The 19,370-nt window shown below is 41.6% G+C and overlaps 1 protein-coding gene across 1 annotated transcript; it reads right to left on the bottom strand.

The window, feature by feature from the left end:
* Positions 1–3,894: 3,894 nt before the first annotated feature.
* LOC137291544 (uncharacterized) lies at positions 3,895–10,737 on the bottom strand. Its single transcript, XM_067822923.1, has 10 exons — positions 10,629–10,737; positions 8,498–8,596; positions 8,247–8,308; positions 7,755–7,804; positions 7,035–7,127; positions 6,539–6,712; positions 5,662–5,780; positions 5,163–5,364; positions 4,613–4,741; positions 3,895–4,324 (listed from the first exon to the last, which is right to left on the bottom strand). Exons 2-9 carry the CDS (start codon positions 8,588–8,590, stop codon positions 4,662–4,664), a joined length of 873 nt encoding a protein of 290 aa, XP_067679024.1. The 5' UTR covers positions 8,591–8,596; positions 10,629–10,737; the 3' UTR covers positions 3,895–4,324; positions 4,613–4,661.
* Positions 10,738–19,370: the final 8,633 nt, after the last annotated feature.

Raw genomic sequence — 19,370 nt, 5'->3', positions numbered from 1 at the left:
TTCTATTTCGCAAAACTACAGCAACAAAACCCACCAAACAAAACAGCCCCAAGAGCAAAACAAAAAAGAAAATCAAAAACAAAAAGAAAACCAAACAAAGTAAACAAAATACACAAACAATTTATAAACAAAACACGAATGGAAATATCTCTATATGATGATTCTATAAGTAAAATTGTTAAATGTCGCAAATCTATGAAATCATGGTCATTCAATCTTTGTGTCTATCATCCGTGACGTCATTATTGTTTTTTTCTATAGTAGTAATAATTCCGATCTACTTGGCAGACAGCACGACGGATGTTCCTCTTCTTGAGTACTTCAGGGTCCGCTTAATCAGACCGATGTGTCAATGACACCATTACGTACATATAAGATATACTATTGACATCATTTCAGATTGTGCGGAGTAATAGAATTGAATGCATTTGTATTGTTAATAAAATGACGCACAAGAGATGTACTTGCTTGCTTGAATGTACGTTGTCTCCTTGTATTACTGACATACGACGCGTGCTACATCTAGCGCCCGTATGTATGTATGTATGTATGTATGTATGTATGTGTGTGTGTGTGTGTGTGTGTGTGTGTGTATGTATGCATGCATGTGTGTGTGTATGTATGTGTGTGTGTATGTGTGTGTATGTGTATGTATGTGTGTGTATGTGTGTATGTATGTGTGTGTGCATGTGTGTATTTATGTATGTATGTGTGCGTGTGCGTGCGCGTGTGTGTGTATGTATGTGTGCGTGCGTGTGTGCGTGCGTACGTGCGCGTATGTATGTATGTATGTGTGCGTACGTACGTGCGCGTGCGTGCGTATGTATGTGTGTGTGTGCGTGCGCGTGTGTATGTATGTATGTGTGCGTGCGTGCGTGCGTACGTGCGCGTATGTATGTATGTATGTATGTATGTGTGCGTACGTACGTGCGCGTGCGTATGTATGTATGTATGTACGTACGTATGTACGTATGTATGTATGTGCGCGTGCGTACGTGCGCGTGCGGGTGTGCGTGTATGTATGTATGTGTGCGTGCGTGCGTGCGCATGTGTGTGTATGTATGTATGTATGCTTGCGTACGTGCGTGTGTGCGCGTATGTATGTATGTATGTATTTATGTATGTATGTATGTATGTATGTATGTATGTATGTATGTATGTATGTATGTATGAGGGTGTTATAAGTGTTGTGTGAGGGTAAGAAAATTTGTGATTATTCATTGTATTAATGAGTGAATACGGTTTTACGCAGCTGTTCCAGTAATATCACAGAACAGGACACAAGATACGAGCTCCACGCAATGTATCCATGTGGGGAATCGAACTTGCGTGTTCGACGTTACGGGCGAACGCTTTAATCACTAGGCTACCCCATTTCATTGTGTTACGTATGTGTGATTGTTATAGTGCGATAACTGTATATGTTAACCATCTGTAATACGTATGACATTTGTATGGTGGATAACGAGACTTGTGCGCTATTTGTGTGTGCATGTGTGTGGACTACATGGCGTGCGTGTGTGAGAACCTAAATTGACATTCAATTCAGTGTCGACCTATTCACAAAGTGGGGCTGGTAACGGCTTCACAACAGTGGTCTGGTTGGTCTGTTACAACGTGGTTCCTTCCTACTTGTCAATACGCCTGGTGTTACCAAGAGCCATGCTACGTAGTAGCATGCAGATAAGTGCTCACACGCGACATCGAAAGTTCAACCGGAAACGGAAATGAAGTCAAGAGAGCACCGTGATGGCGACAATGAAGTGTTCCTGCTATCTTGTCCTGAACGCTTGTGGTTTGAGATAGTTGTATAAGAGAAGAAAATCGGGAAAAGGAGACGTCAGAGTCATACCTGCCAACTCTCACGTCTTTGATGCACTGAGACTGACGCATTTATTAGTCATGCCACGCTCTCACCGATAAATGTTACGCGGATACCTGGTTTCATATAAACAAATTCACATCTTAACCTAGTAAAATCTAACTGATAGTCCTAATATGTACTTCCAGTGACTTGTCTCAGATGATATATGAGAGTTATTCGTTGGCTTGAGGGGAGATCGTGAGCTCAAGCTTTTGCTCTCTTGGGGTACAACTGCAAACAACGTACAAATATCACCCTGAGGACAGGCTGTTGAACAAGTAAAGTGTTGCTTAAAGATGGTCAAGCATCCGCGCATTCCGCCGGACTGGCATGTGGATGTAATTGATTCAGTAGCTCTGAGTGGCTATGGATATATAGTCTGCCTCAGGTCTTGACACATACATGCCCATACAAGTTTAGACTATGTGGCAAGTCTTGATTTTCACAGTTTCGAAAATGAAGAAAGTCTCTGGGCTACATTTTACATATTTTAATTTAGGAATTAGTACACTATGTTCACTTCAAGGTCTAGATGACCATGTGTGATGCCGTCAGTGGTATCCTGGCTGTATATTAAGGAATATGGTACAGGCGATGATTGATGATGAGAAAATTAAATCAAGGACCTAGGAAGGCAATATTAATAGTGAGCACCGAATTCCCATTTCGACCGGTCGTAATATTTCCACCACATCGTTATCATCTAAAGACCAGGGCCTATATTTTCGAAGCTCCCTTAGCGCTAAGATAGTCGTAAGCGCCATATATTAACTTTAACTTACGACTATCTTGGCGCTAAGAGAGCTTCGAAAATCTAGGCCCAGATTCGAAAATAGAAAGTTTTAAACCAAAGGCCAATACTTAGCTTCATATAGGCACAGTGTCTCAAAGCGTATACCAGTTATGTCCAAATATTGTAAATGGATGACGACCTCCCATATACACCAAAGGTACTCGAAGGAATAAAAAGTAGAACACGAATCCGATTAAGAATACAAGAATTATCTCCCTTCGTACTGTCTGCCTGAGCACGAGAACCTGTTCTCATATTGCCTGTACATCTGTCGCTCGCTTGTCTCAGGGTGATGTAGCTTACCGTAGGTCCAAAACATTGACAAAGCATGTCGTAGCTCTAATTGTCTTGCAAAACGGATATATTCTTCAAAACGTGTGGTATGTTTTAAGACAAGCCGAAGTCTGCTAAAAAAGCCACATAAAACATCTCGAAAGTTGTCTGGGGACAGTGTCACTAGTAATAGCATCCATGGAATATTTGTAAATTATGGAATATCGATCTCTATCTGTCGACACACTACATAACCTTTTTATAATTTCAAACTTCGTGAACAAAGTATGCTTACAACTGTCGTAGTTTGTAAAACGGTTTCGGTTATTTACCGACTACTTTCACTTTCATGTATGATCGGCCACCCTTTGGGGAGTGTGGAATGCTAAGGGGGAGACATTATAAGTTGTTCACTGGTCGCGAGGGGTCCATGGGCTCATGTGCCCTCGAGGTTTGTTTACGTTATTAATGTTATGTTATGAACACAAACAAACCCCGAGGGTACATGAGCCCATGGACCCCTCGCGACCAGTGAACAACGTATTTATCTTACCGAACACCTGAATATTAATTTTGAACAGTTTGGAGCACTTCTGTTGAATCACAGGCAAACTGTAGCGCGAGTGGGGTTGCGCAGCGTAGAGAATATGATCAGTATTCAGATATGCGAGGTGAATCGCCATTTTGTAGACGATTTAGAGTTATCTCCCTTCCATTGATTTTCAATCGGTAATTTCCGTGCTTGATGCATGTTTCAATGTTATTCGAGATAAAAAAGTACTACCACGAAGCACCAGAAGAGTTCGGAATTCCCAGCGGTGTGCATTGAAAATAATAAAATACCGCTCAGCCAAACAGGAATATTCATGTGTGAGGTAAGATAATACACCAACATTTTAAAGATACACACTTCTTGTATGGTCATCATGTTTCGTCGACTGGACAAATGGAAAAAAAAGAATACTTTCATCGAAATGAAGGTATATTATATTTCACAAAATATATACAGCATAGAAAAACGGTCTCCTGCTGAAAATAAAAGAAACAAAACAAAACAAATGTGACGTGAAAATCTACTGACTGAGGGGCTACAATGAACTAAAACAGGACACACAAAATGGCCATTCTTACAATATACATGCCACACGATTCTACAGTCTTCTACACTGCTGGGACCTACACTAAACGCAGAATACTAGAAACAGTACTTTCATCGACTGGGATTTCTCCACTTTGCAAAGTCAGGTAGCAGTGGGTGTGAATGGGTGAGTGAGTGAGTGAGTGAGTTTAGCTTCACGCCGCCTTCAGCAAATAATCCTGCAGTACCACGGCGGGTACACCAGAAATGGGCTTCACACATTGTACCAGTCTGGTTGGAGGAGGGCAGTGAATGGCTGTAACAAGCAAAAGAGTAATACCTCAAGGTACTGCACTGATACCTATGGCAGACCTGTTAACAATGAAACACCGTTACTCTGGACTCCATAAACGCAGAAAAGCCATCAAGGAATGGTTTACTTTACATGTGTTCAGTTGGATATTTTGTTAACGGTCCCGATCAATTATGCGTTAAATCCGGAGAATGGGTTTGAAGATTTACGGGGTCACCCCAATGAAATACGTGTCACTGTATCCTGGCCAATGTTGACTGTTATACACGGAAGATGAATGTTAATACTAACAACGATTGGTGTCTTTGTGGAGTTAATGGTTGCGTCCTGTCTCCACGTTTTACCCCCAGGGGTTCAGGCTGTCTGTCCTCAAGATCTCCTGAGGCTGGGACGCCGGAGGGGGTAGACATCGCACGTTATCTGAAAAGAGGGGAGAACTCTATCAGTTGATAGCATTTCATTATCGGGGAGACCAAAACATTTCATGTAATTAATTTGAAATATATTTTTTAAAATGTTAGTGCTGAATATTATTTAAGGTTTTTCAGGGAACATAGTTCAGCTACATATGTCGGCATTTTAAAACATATTGTTTTCTGATTAAGCTAACGCCCTCAATGACAACAATCCATACAATAAAATCAACGTTTCTCCGTCTTGTTATATGCGAAACTGCTGATACTGCGTAAATCAGTCATCTTAAACTCAATGTTTTCCTAAAATCTAAGGGAAACAAGCCATTTTCAAACCATGGCCTGCATGCACCATTATGGTAAAAATAGTATGTTACGGAATGCAGCACTTTACCGGTAATGTGATAAAACAGCGATTGTACACTCACAGTTATATTTTGTTTGGGCATTACTACAGAGGGATGAGTAACCGCCCGACAAGTAGAGAGACTGGAATGCAGGGTTCCACCAACTTGGGAGTTCACTCCCCTTCTTGACCATGACCCCGGCGCCGCCCAGGTCACACGAGAAGATGTCGGGCAGAGTTTCAAGACCTGTGATGTTTGTCCGTGGAGAAAATAGTGCCTGGGCCTACAGCACAAATGGTGACCACGTTATTAATTTTTATGTTCTGAAAAGTCGTAAACATGGTACAGATTTTAATGAGAATTTCTTAATTGATTTAAGACATGCGTATTTTAAAAATAGTGATTTTGAGACTTTAGAGACACATTGAATATTTTGTCTTTCAGAGTTGTATTTTTGTGTTGTTACAATTGACTATTATAGAGACTAGCAAGAAAGCTATTACATCGTATTTTATTCTGATATGCAAGAGGAAGGTTTTATGACAAATATTGATATTCGACCCTGTCATGTAATTCCTACCGTGTTATTAAGCAGGAGTCCCTTGGCATCGGGAAGATTGGCCGCGATGATAATACGGTCGAATTTCTTCTTCAAGCGGTTTAAACACTGTGCGTTTGTAGGGGCACCTGTCAGATGAGCTGGAAGAGAAATATTGAGAAATAGACAAGCTAGTAAGTATGCTACATATTATATTGATGAATGCAGGGTTCGGTTTTCCTTCTCGTGTTTTGCTCGATATTTGTAATCAACGAAATAGTTTCGACGATCATCTGAGTGAAAACATTTATATGCCCATCCATAATACCACCCATGTAATACGAACCATTCATATGCCCATCCATATTACCACCCATGTAATACGAACCATTCATATGCCCATCCATATTACCACCCATGTAATACGAACCATTCATATGCCCATCCATATTACCACCCATGTAATACGAACCATTCATATGCCCATCCATATTACCACCCATGTAATACGAACCATTCATATGCCCATCCATATTACCACCCATGTCGCATTTTCTGGTGTCCCCCGCCGTGATATAGTTGGAATATTGCTAAAAGCGGCGTAAAACCAAACTCACTCACTCACTCACTCACCACCCATGTAATACGAACCATTCATATGCCCATCCATATTACCACCCATGTAATACGAACCATTCATATGCCCATCCATAATACCACCCACGTAATACGAACCCATATCCCATTTTCCAACCAAACACCATTAAACGTAAATACACAACAAATAACAGTAAATTCTAACCCAAGAACGACATTCTATCTGCAGACGTAAATTCAAGTTATCAGTTCTTAAAATTGGCTGCGCTGAGTCTGTATGATAATAGACGTGACACTATTCAATATATCTAAATGGACTCACTAAGAGTAAAGTTGGAGTAGTCGTCAGCCTGTGGATCGAAACCTTCTGGGTTTTGAGGCGCCACGGTGAAGGTTGAGACGGTGCTGAGGTAGGCAGAAGTGAAGTCGAAGCCGCTCTCTCGGTCGATGGTAATGGCGTACCCAGGACATGCATCAAACCAACCGGCCATTAGCCCTGCGCGATTTTAAGAAAAGAGGTAATGTTATATAAAAAAGAAAAGAAAGAAAGAAACATTTTCGTAAGCTAATATGGCTTAAACTTTTTCTGTCCATTGCTTTTCAGAACACTGCTCGTGTTTCACTCGAAACACTTTTCTTAGATTATACCTGTGATGCTGCTGACCCTCTTCAGATCACGTGAACTAGAACATGACTTCATCAAATAACAGTATTCAATCGGTAGAATATTTTGTTATTAATGGCCTGCTTAATGTGCTGGGAACAGGCTAAGATGACCGGTTTGGATTTTCGCCATGTCCACACAAGTTGGTGCCAACCTCTGCCTGGGTAGTTGATGTTTCTGTTTGTGAAGGTGCACTCCGTGAACTCAGCCAGAACCATGGAACACTTCCTTCCTGCTACAGCACAGACTAGAATAGAAAAATGAGTAGTCATAGAATAGTCATAGAGAACATCAGTTTAATGTGGCATTGAATGGTACTATGCCGACGGAAAGAGACGCAAGTGGCCAAAAATCAAAATTGGATCCGCGCGAACCAGCTACGGTTTGCTTTTTGGCTGAAGGACGCAACTCTGCACCATGAATATGAAGCTTCAGGTCACAAAACCATTCTTTCCTTTAGGTAAACAGTTACCCATGTGTTACATTGTAAGTTCTACCTGAGGTACACTTCTTACACTGCCGTGGGTAATTTTGTTATTAACCTTGTTTGAAGCCGTTAAACCCCGACAACGCCGGAGTGCATGCTGCAAGGCTATGCACAAACAGTGCCTGGGACACATGTGAGGACGGAAAATTTTGACCCGTTGATTAAACAGGTGCATACAGAAAGGTATCTTGTGACCGATGAAAATAAACAGGTATCTGGGTCAAATAGTTCCAAACGTTAATGAGTCATCAGGGCTTTAATGCAATACCATTTTCAGGTATTAGTGAATGAGCCAGTAGACTACACTGTTTGAAATTCCCACTGCTTATAGACATTGACTGTGATGTTAACGTTCGTGAATGCTGTAGACGCGATGGTGTCTCGTACCTGCATTAACAATATCAACATCGAACCCGGTCAGCCGCCCCGTGTCGTCTCTGCGAACAGCACAACGGGGAAAAGTGAAGATCACATTAATTTGAAGGGTATTAGTAAAATAAAGACGCATCAAAAGGTAAAAACGATCACAATTTGCTATATAACGCCGTAAAGGCGCATTTTGGTACATGTTTCACTTAGCCACCAAATTCTCAACATGGGTGGGTCGGTCGGGTAAAAAAACACGATAAAGAAAAAAGTATCTGAATAATGTCCTTGGTTCTTATTTACTGTGATTAATAAAATAACTGATTTGTGGTAGCGGCATTGGCATGACAAAAGTGCGCGCGCGTCTGTGTGTGGTGTGTTTTTGTGTGTCCGTGTGTGTGTGTGTGTGTGTGTGTGTGTGTGTATGTGTGTGTGGAGCGATGAGAAAGACAGACTACAGAAATGCTGTCCTAAGACCAAGTGTTGGAAGCCTACATTGGACTATCTACTTACAAGAAGTTGTACGGGCGTTTACGTCCATCCACAGCAAACAGCCAGACTTTATTTGGGTCCGCCTGAATTAAACATGCAATATCAGCTTACAAAAGTTAAAGACAGTAATGGGAGTGGGTGAGATGGTCTCGATGCCATTGTTGGCAACAAAAGTCCTAAAACCACTGGCGCCCAGTTCCGCGAACTGTAAAAGCCCACAATGGCGATGCATTGTCCAATCACCATCATATACGGTCAGTCGGAACATTTACCTGCTTGACATCTTGGCGGAAGTCTTCCACCCGAGCTACATGGCATCCTGACAGCGAGACTGTGATGGACAACAAAAAGATCACCGCCTCCATTCTGACCTGAAATCATACAGGTGTCTGTCAAGAATATTCTTACTCTTCAGACGCTATAATTTAGCAAATACAAATCAAGTACTAGTATAAACTGAAAACAGAAGGGGTTGGTTAATGTTGTAGACGTGAATCAGTGACCTTTCCATATCATGGCGCTCACCACAGAAGTGTACAGACGACCTACAAAAATAGCCATCTGTGAAGATCCGGGTTAGAATTGGTATTCAGAAAACCATGCTCGTCCTAAGAGACGGCTAACGGGTATACATACGGGTATATACTACACTATGTATGGTCATCCCAGGTAGGTTCTGCTTGCCAGTTGTTACCCAGTTCCCGAAGACATCCTATCGGGATTTAAGAGCAACAATTCGTACCTTCGATCGTCACTCAAGAGGAGTACAGCGTGTGAATCCTGTTTCTGGTGTCCCTTGCCGTGATATCGGAGTATGGGATGTGGCTGAAGGCGGTGGAAAACCATCTTCAATGACGCGTTTTAGTTCTTCTTGGTTCTGCTCCTAATTGTCGTGGGAACTCATTGATGCGTCAGCAGAAACCAAGTATTGTCACTGACATGCAGACTCTCTCCATCATTATGATGATGCTCATTAACCATCCTCACTCCTATCATGTCCCGTATAGCGCTGCTCGTTAACCGTCCTCGTTCCAGCGCATTATCGACGGAGCGTACTGATCCAACACCTCAAAGTGACACGCCACATATGAAGAACACGGCAGATGAGCGGGGCGTGAAATCTGTAGCCACCACATCTCAATAACAGTAAGGAGCTGTATACAATAGTACATTGTTGCATGTTGTTCCTGTATCTCTCGAAGATTCACGTTATGTTCACGTTACCGGCCATTGAGGTTAAACGGGCTCTTTTACACATAATTGCTTGCTACAGTTAGGTGATATTTGTAACATGCATGTTGGATGTGGTTCGATGTTGAGAGAGACATTTTATAGACCACGAACGGTAACATTATCACCACGCATCGGGGGTAGATATAACTTAAAGTTCTGGTTAACGATTGGTCCATTGGTCATATGCCAAAAACAACTGGTTCTTTGTTGTTGATTTGACTCTTTCACGAGGACTGTAATTCACTTCTCCACAGTATAGTACACAGAGCACCTGCCCAGTGAGCCGAGGGTGGGTGCTTCGATCCAAGGACAAGTACTTGAGAACTCATACTCATGAGTAGCTGAAGGCAAGTACTTGTATACTTCATATTACTATCCGTTTCAACCTTATTCATACCCAAGCACGTAAACAAATGGTACATTTGGTTTTGTTTTGTTAACCTTGGTGTTACTCGTTGACAGTAAATGGCAGGGTAATTCCGAGGGCTACCTCTAAAGATTCGCCAGTAATTGATTAGTCCACAATTGTATACGCAGATATACACAGATGAATACGCGTATCTCTTTATAAGTGAAAACATCTCGCATTAACCAATTTTTACCCCAGAAATTAATTTGCGGTATACATTCAATCTCCGCATAGATACTAGATACTACATAATTTTGCTTTCAATAAATATGTAGTCTTCCTATCACTCCGTAAAATCATATTAATGATGGGCTACTGATATTATAATGAATTCAATCTTTGTTATTTGGTTTTTAACATTACCGGGTGGGCGGAATCAAATTCCAAGGGGGATCAAACATACAAGACAGATAACAAACAATGTGTGATTCAGTAACGCTGCTGGCCACGTTATAAAGGGGAATCGAGGGAGGCACAACCGACAATCGCCCACAACACTGCGAAGGCAGTCTGCCTCACAGTCCCTGAACCACATTATTTTACCTTCTACACACCTGAAGCCCTAAATAAAGCAAGTCTAGATTTCCACAGGAATCTCTCAAGTCACCGGGGCTCCTTTTCAATTCAAATGGGTTTATTTGTTATTATGAATACGATATACGTATTCAGGGGCTAAGCGTTAGTCTTTTGCGAAGTCTGGCTCGTGGTACACAATGTCGTGATGACTATGTACACAATACCTCTGACCGTTAGTGACCTACCTGTTGTACTGTAGTCACCAACGCCGGGTCGGTCAACGAGTGGACGGATTCACCTGGGTCGTCTGCTGCTCTGTTGCTCTTCTGCTCTCGGTCACGTGGGCATGTTATACAACGGGTCGGCTTTTCTATGTCCGTATATCACGTGACTTTCGGGTCTCGTGACTTGCACACTGCGTGTCTATATTTAGGCTTTTTGTGTAAAATGAAAAGTTTCAGCAGCATGAACGCCTCATAAACTACTTCGTGTGCATGATGATGTCTCGCACTCGTTTAGTGTAAACATCGAGACACTTCGAATTCACGTCCCTCGAATAACTACTACTACTATTACTACTGCTGCTGCTGCTACTACTACTACTACTACTACTACTACTGCTGCTACTACTACAACTACTACGGCTGCTGCTGCTGCTACTACTACTGCCGCTGCTGCTGCTACTACTACTACTACTGCTAAAACTACTACTACTACTACCACCACCACTACTGCTACTATCACAGGCAGAAGATGGTTGGGGAAGTGTTCGTTTGTCAGGCCGAAAATCCCCTCCTGGGTTCAGTGTGTGAATCGCATTCCTCGTGTCCCCCGCCGTGATATTGCTGAGAGAATTGCTAGAAGCGACGCAACACCATACTCACTACTTCAGGCCGACCTGAAGATCCTGGTTAGAACTGGTCTTCATTAAGCCATGTTTGTCTTAGGAGGCGACTAACGGGATCGGGTGGTCAAGCTCTCTGACTTGATTGACACATGTCATCGTAACCAAGTGTCTGCTGATGATGTCAGTCACTGGTCTGTCTGGTCCAGATTTGATCACTCACTGACTGCTAATATACAGCTGTAACTGTTCGGACCCAAGAAACAAAGGCCATATAAAAAGATTCTTGTTTGTCATTACCTTTGTCAATATAATATGAGTCGGGCGGGCGGATTGTACTTTTACACCTTTTAAAAATGTTATCTAATCTCCAAAACCCATTGATTTCTGTGGAAATTTACACATTTTCTCCGATCGAAAATCAAAACTTCGAAGTGTGAAAAATTCATGCACATTTCGAGAGTCAAAGTTGCATTTTCTCTAGTGTAAAATATTAAATAACCTCAGGGTCGAGTAACAAACAAACAAACAAACAAACAAACATAACTGCTATTGCAACTGTGTACCTGAAATGTTCGCTTGTAATGTCGAGTGTTGCGCCGTTTTAATCGTTTAGTCAATTAATACTTTGGCGACTGTCAGAAATGCACCGAGTAAAGATGTATACAGGATAGTACATTTGTGAATTTATTCGTATTAATTGATATGAAAATATTTACGTAACGACCCCGGGTCCTGTGGTGTGGATTTAATCTTCATACGGAAATTATTACGGTTACATTAATAAGCTGTCGTCGACACATCTCACACATAATACGAATGCTAGAAAGCTAGCCAAATGTGTAGACCGACACTCATGATGTTCCTGTGGGGAAGTCAATTACTCGTGGAAACTCTGTTGAAGTAAACATTAAGATTGAGGGCAACTGTGGGTGAGTTTTACTCCGCTTTCAGCAATGTTCCAGCAATATCGCCAGAAATGGGCGTCCAGATTGTACGCATGTAGAGAATCGAACCCGGTCTCCAGGGCGAGAAGGGTGCTTTAAGCAATGCTACTCACCGCCCCTAAAAATTAATAAAAACCCGTTAGGTTTAACTTATTTATTTATTTATTTTTTATTTTCACATTTTGCATGTTTGGAAATTTACAGTTTGAGTTGTCGTTTGCAGCAAAATATATATATATATATATACAGAATTCTACACATATGAGGAACATAAAATACAATGATGTACAGTCGGTGAGGTCAAGTTACATAGATCAACTTTTCAGTACAGTATGTACTGATGCCCAGAACGTATAGAATTTACTATTTATTCTCAATTCAACTTATGTAATGTGTATACACAGTGTCATACATAAACAAGTCTGAACACTTGCATTTAAAAATAGTTTGAATATATATTTATCATGATTGTGAAACAATTGCCAAGTTCATTTTTTTCGAAATGTCTCGTTATACAGCATGTGCTTTATGAATTATGAATACTATAGGTAAAGTAACAATCAGCACGTACGACAATCATAAATCATTCGAAGCATTCGTACAATACCGAATTTAATATCTGTGGAGGCTGGAAGTCAATATGTTTGAGATGACAGAGTTCTAACTGCAGATCGAAATAATGTACATAGTGTAATTCATGTGTGGCGGCAGGATAGACATGAAACAAAATAGACATGGTGCTTATTTGAGAGGGCTGTTGCATTGTGGACCTTGAGTGTCCTGGCACACAGCAAGCCAGATTTCTTCTCTATGCTATAAACCGGACAGGTAGCAAAGCATTATATTTACGTAGTACTAGTATTGAGGGATTGCGCTAGTTTCATTTCTAAAATGATGTGTGAGCCCGGACGCTTTTTTTCATAACGGTTGCTGCACCCCTGGTTTCGGTGACCCATTCTAACCCGGATCTTCAAGGGTAATACATGTATTTCCTTGTTGGAATATCAAATATTTTTGACAATAATTGTATCAATGTTAGAATCAATAGAGCAATTTCTTAAATAGTGAAACGGTATAAATGTTTGACTCAACCGCCTATTTCAAAATATGCGAAATAATATGAAGTCATGTTTATCTACAGAAATACTTCCATTTGATCGGGAAAAAAAAGGATATTTATACATACTAGAAGTGTGGAGCATGATGTTTGTCCGCTTTTAGCAAAATTTCCAGCAATATCACTGCGTCCGACACCAGAAACTCGGCTTCACACCTCTTACCAATGTGGGGAATCGGATACGGGTCTTTGGCAAAACGAGCGAACGCTTTAATCACAAGGCTGTCCAACCGCTCCTGTACATACTAGGAACAAAGGACAAGCAATATACAAATGCGAAGTGGACGTTTCAGACGCCACAAGCTCACCATCAACCGTGACCAAGGATACTTTATGTCATCTGCTTATGATGCACTCCTGTACCAAGCCCAGTCTATTGTATAAACATCTCATCCTTCATTGCAACTCCTTTATTTGTACATGTCTGGCTTCCATTCACTATCCTTTGTGTTCTAACTGGCTCCGTCAGCTTACTGCTCCACCAATCATGACATTCCGTTGCTCCCTTTGTCAATTGTGTTTCCTTTGTATATTATGTTATCTCATTGTTATAATTAGTATATATTACACGTCCTTCAGTTCATGCATCACTCCTGCTTGACAACGGTACAAGAACCTGTATCGAAACGTCGCACTCACGCATTAAAAAGTTGTTATCCATAACAATTTCTCCTATTTGTACACCTCAACTTTTAAAATGCCACTCAAACAAGTCAAGTAGTGCGAGTAGTTTTGTAAGCGTGCGATTCACTTATTAAGCAAATGTATTGAGTTTGGATATTATTGTGTATCACGGCGCTCTGAAGACATTCCAGCACAAACACTTTTACCCATTGACTTCAGTGCTCTTTGGAACCGGGGGTCGAAAAATCCATACAGGAAACAGTTGGATGCGTTCGTGATGTAATGAAGACTGTATAGCATAATCACAAATTCCTTATCGCTAAATGACACTTGTTTTCCATTGACAAAAGACAGAACAAGCAAAACTAGGAACGGAAGACATGCTATTATATACACCACTGTGATGATTAAAAATACCAGTGTCATTCTTTTCCAAGGTAGTAGCGGCCCCTTTGAGAATGAGGTGTGGCCACCCTTTATCCCACGATTACATCCCTTTACCTCGGATGGAACGTCCTCTGTGGATTTTCTTGTTTTAGATAATTGGTAGATATAGTTTCATCGGCTCGACAGTTTGCCTCTTCCTCACTTTTCGAAACGCACATCCAGAAAACTGTCATAGGAGCCAGGAGAACACATTCACCAAGAACAAGGAACTTGGCCAGTGAGGGAGAAATCTGCCTTTTAAACGGGGTACATATTCTTCTGTATCTATCCACAGACACCAAGGGTAGAATGATCATTGACATATGTTTGAAATATACACGAACAATTTCAAGTCTGACCAAATGAAGGTTACTAAAAAGTTCGCCAAAGCGTAGATATACGAATTTATAAGGTAGGAAAACACATGTGATCAGGTCGAAAATAGCAAGGGACAAAATGAACACCCTTGTTGTAGACTCCTTGAATCGTTTCCCGTACACATATATGACGACAGTGTTTCCGATGATCCCAACTGGCACAAACACTGACAACATACCAATGACGGGTATGTTCTTTTCACAGAACTCAGGAGTCATTCTTGATCGCTGTAGGTCAAAGATAAATCAAAATGAACAGCCGTAGTCTGAGTCTCAGGTCTTAGCTGAAGAAAATAATGTTTCCCTCTCTGCTATAGTGTACCCGCTTGTGAAACCCATTTATGAGTATTGAAACCGATACCTACATTGTACATCCACAGCGGATTCAAATATACTTAAACATCTATTGATGGGCTGGGGTGGTGGGTGGTGGTGGTAGGTGTGTGCCTAAGGACTAAAGTATACATTGAAGTAAACGTTTTGCATGGCCCCTTGAACTCCCCTTCCCCTTTGAAAATACCAGGATCCACCTCTGTCTACACCGATGCTTTCACGAACAATTCAATGTACTTTATATCAGAATTCACAATTAAAGAAAAACCATCTTAGGTATCCTTTTAAATTGTATCTCATCTTTGTTCTCTTTCTTTAAAAAGCTAAGTGAGTGAGTGAGTGAGTTTAGTTTTACGCCACATTCAGCAATATTCCAGCTATATGGCGGCGGTCTGTAAATAATCGAGTCTGGACCAGACAATCCAGTGATCAACAACATGAGCATCGATCTGCGCAACTGGGAACCGATGACATGTGTCAACCAAGTCAGCGATCCTGACCACCCGATCCCGTTAGTCGCCTCTTACGACAAGCTGTGTCCCCTTTTATGGCAAACACAGGTTGCTGAAGGCCTATTCTACCCCGGGACTTTCACGGGTCTAAAAAGCTAAGTCATTGTATTGTTAATATATAGTGTTTTGTCGAACAACTAAAACATATTTCACTTACTTTATGACAAATATTCTGCCATTCTCAGAAATTGAAAAAACGTTCAGACTCTTTCACCTATCTCCTTTGTTCCTTGCACCGTAATTCACTCACTCGGTTACATTTGTCTGCTGGCGGGCACGTGTACGAAATACGCAATATGTCTGAAAGCGAACGTTACATCACCAAATTATCTTAACTGAATGATATTAAACAACATTTATTGCAAAAATTTGACATGTACGCACACATATTGTGCATGAAAACTGCGGACATTTCCCGCAAAAGAATAGAAAGGGATTATTTCTTTACAAAAATCAACAAAACAATTTACCCCATTGCTTCTAAAAGCGTCATCGGGGCGGTGGGGTAGCGTAGTGGATAAGGCGTTCGCTCGTCACGCCGAAGACGTGGGTTCGATTCCCCACATGGGTAAAATGTGTGAAGCCCATTTTCTGATGTCCCCCGCCGTGATATTGCTGGAATATTGCTAAAAGCGGCGTAAAACTTAACTCACTCACTAAAAGCGTCATCCAACTGCAAAACCATGCAAACGAGGCTGACGCAGGATTGGGGCTGCATACGTTAAATATGTGAGCCCCGAGCCGTAGAAAACAACCCGACATCCAACACCCAACACCCCAATCTACCCGAAATGCAAAATTATCTTTGATCTGGGATAAAGACTGGAAAATTTTGTGAAACAAAACGTTATCACTGTTTTTGACTAAGAAACAATATGACATTCAGGCGTACTTCTGTAGGCATATGTTCTTCATAGTATATTGTAATTATTGGATGTAATCGAAAATGCAGCTCATGTCGATATTACAGAAGGGGCGGAAACATTTTACACTCTAACCTCATAAATGTTTCCGCAACTGAAAGTGATCTGCTTAAGCATGAATTCGTTCTCTACACACGGAAAAAGTAACGCAACACCTTTGATTTTTAACCCCCCATAGGGCCATTTGTATACATATCTTAATGGTTGTTTTTGTATAGCGCCGAGTTTGTTTGTATGGTTAGTCTGAGCCCTCGTATGCAAATACATTGATTTTACATAAAAATTATGCATGTGTAACGATCAAAGACGAGGGAGGATCATATACAATAAGCAGGATTACTAGTAAGCAAATGTCAAGTGTCAGTAAGCTGCTATTGGAGTTTGATAGCCAAGAAAGTCAATTTGTTTCGTTGTTGGGCCAAACATGGGTCCTCCTCAACTGCCCAAATATGCCCAAAGTTATAGACTGGCAGAATGCTGGCATGTCAATGTTGGGTAACCAACTGGTCAAAGTGCTCGCTAGTAGTCATGCGTAGAGCGTGGTTTCGAATACCCAAAGAGAACGATGACTGGAAAAAATTTCTCGTGTCCTGCGACTTGATATCATATATACAGTGCAGTATACAATAACTGATACACTCGGTGGTCAATGCTAAAGTAATGGATACCGCGGTCGTACCACATTTTGATAACCATCCACTTGTCACGGATGCCAACGCTAAATCTCACGGTACATGAGTGGTCAACGTCCCTTTCATTACAATGGTCGCCAGTGAACACGCGGAAGAAGGTGTGAAACCCATTTCTGGTATCTCCCAGAATATATACCATACTCATTCACCCACTCGTTCTCAAAGCTCAGGCGACAACGTTTAGTGTGAAAGGTGGTGTTTGATTAATGGTGATGACAGAAGAGCGAACGGGTTGGCATACTTGGTTCATGGTGACTGTAAGTCAGAACCAAACCTGTACATGTGGACTTTCTCACAGCTGTGAAACCTAAGACTTGTAACCCGTTTGGCTTCCCACTTAAGCAGTCGACGTGGTGATTGAATTCAAAGATTGTAAAACACGGCGTGAAACCAAACCCACTCACCCACTTATAAGTGGGATATACATGATCGGCTGACTTCCCTTCTGCAGACAAAAGGAAGATGTTTGTAGGTAACGCTATATCAGGTGCGGACACAGCTTTTTGAGAAAGGCGGGGGTGGGGGTTTCTACACACTTCATTTTCACTTGACATTCAGTGGTAATTGAACACAATTTCAGGACCAAATGGGCTTGTGGGCTGGTGGTGGTGCACACCCCGCCGGTCGCCTCCGACACCCGACACCCCCCCACCCCACCCCCGCCACATTCGGATCCGCCTATGTATTTATACGGCAGCGCTCTGTAAACAACTGAGTGGGGGCCAGACAATCCAGTGATCAACAACATCATCAGCGATCTGTGTAACTGGGATACGATGCCAACCACTTCGGCGAGCCTGAACGGATACCCGGATGTTCACGGGTAAAATGGAAGATGGCGAAGGAAACGATGGGGAACTATTTTAATTCTGAAGCAGGGATCAAAGCATATTCATTTCATGAAAAACTTCCCGTTTCCCCCCCAAAACCCACATTCATATGTTAGTGGATGATTTAGAAGTCTCACCGAATAATCTGTTGCAGTACATCACAAGTGGAGCGTTACTGACAGAGTTCCCTGCATATACGATGCCATCTATTTCCTTGTCTGTTTTGTATCTGCAGACCCCATTCATAAGCACTGGGACAGAAAGACTGGGCGATCAACAATATTTGCACAAACGAAGAAAATTTGCTTATAGTCGAGATAACGTTGTTATCGGATTACATCAGCTTATTTTCATTCAAATACGCAGGGCCTCTCGGAAACAGTTTGCGTTTGTTGCAGTCATATTGAAAATTATGAGAAGTGCGCTCATTCCACAAGAGAGAGAGAGAGAGAGAGAGAGCGAGAGAGAGAGAGAGAGAGAGAGAGAGAGAGAGAGAGGGTGGGGGGTGGGGTGGCGTGAGTGCGTGTGCGATCCGGTAAAAAGGTATAGTGAGTATTTATCATACCAGTAGGTCAATATCTGTCTAGAACCAATCAGAGGACAACATACATCCGTTCTATTGAGTGACGACGTATCTGTGGATTCAGTTTTCCTTCCTCGTTCTCTTCCTCGTGAGCAACACACACTTTCATATAGGAATGTTGAACAATGCGTTTTGCAATTCAGTTTACAGAGAGAGGAGAATAGTGTTACATTTAACGTGAACTAGCGAATACATTCTTCAAGAAAAAGAAACGCAAAATGGAATTTTAAAATAATACTTAGAATGTTGAACACATATGTAATTAACTCAAATTTTGTTTCTGGGATGTTTTAGAAGATCATGCTTGACCAAACGCAAACAAAACGAATAGTTTTATCAATCAGGATTGTCATGATGTGCGTGGATGTCATGCAGCACGAGTATCAGGCAGAATTAATGTTTCTTACGTGCAAAGCATGAGTACAATATGTGTCTATAAAAGACCCAAATGAATATCTCAATTTAATCCACGATCTTTGCAAGAACTGTACACGAAAATGGGACGTCTCAATGCTGTCGATCGAAATCAGGCAGTTGGACGATTGCAAACTGGCGATTCCAAGAGTCAGGTGGTAAGGATTTTCAACGTTCATCCCAGCACAAAAACTCGATTGTGGGATCGATTTCGTCAAACAAATTCGACAAACGACCGTCCAAGATCAGGAAGATCTGGAGTCACCACACCTGCACATCCTGGCATCCCAGCAAAAGAACAGTTTGGAGCCCGAAGAGTGTCCCATCAGACAATCAGGAACTGTCATAGAGTAGTAAGAATACGT

The sequence above is a fragment of the Haliotis asinina genome, chromosome 7 (assembly GCF_037392515.1).
Source record: "Haliotis asinina isolate JCU_RB_2024 chromosome 7, JCU_Hal_asi_v2, whole genome shotgun sequence".
Classification (NCBI taxonomy): domain Eukaryota; kingdom Metazoa; phylum Mollusca; class Gastropoda; order Lepetellida; family Haliotidae; genus Haliotis; species Haliotis asinina.
The sequence above is the reverse complement of the archived record's forward strand: the minus strand, read 5'-3'. Positions and strand labels throughout refer to the sequence as shown.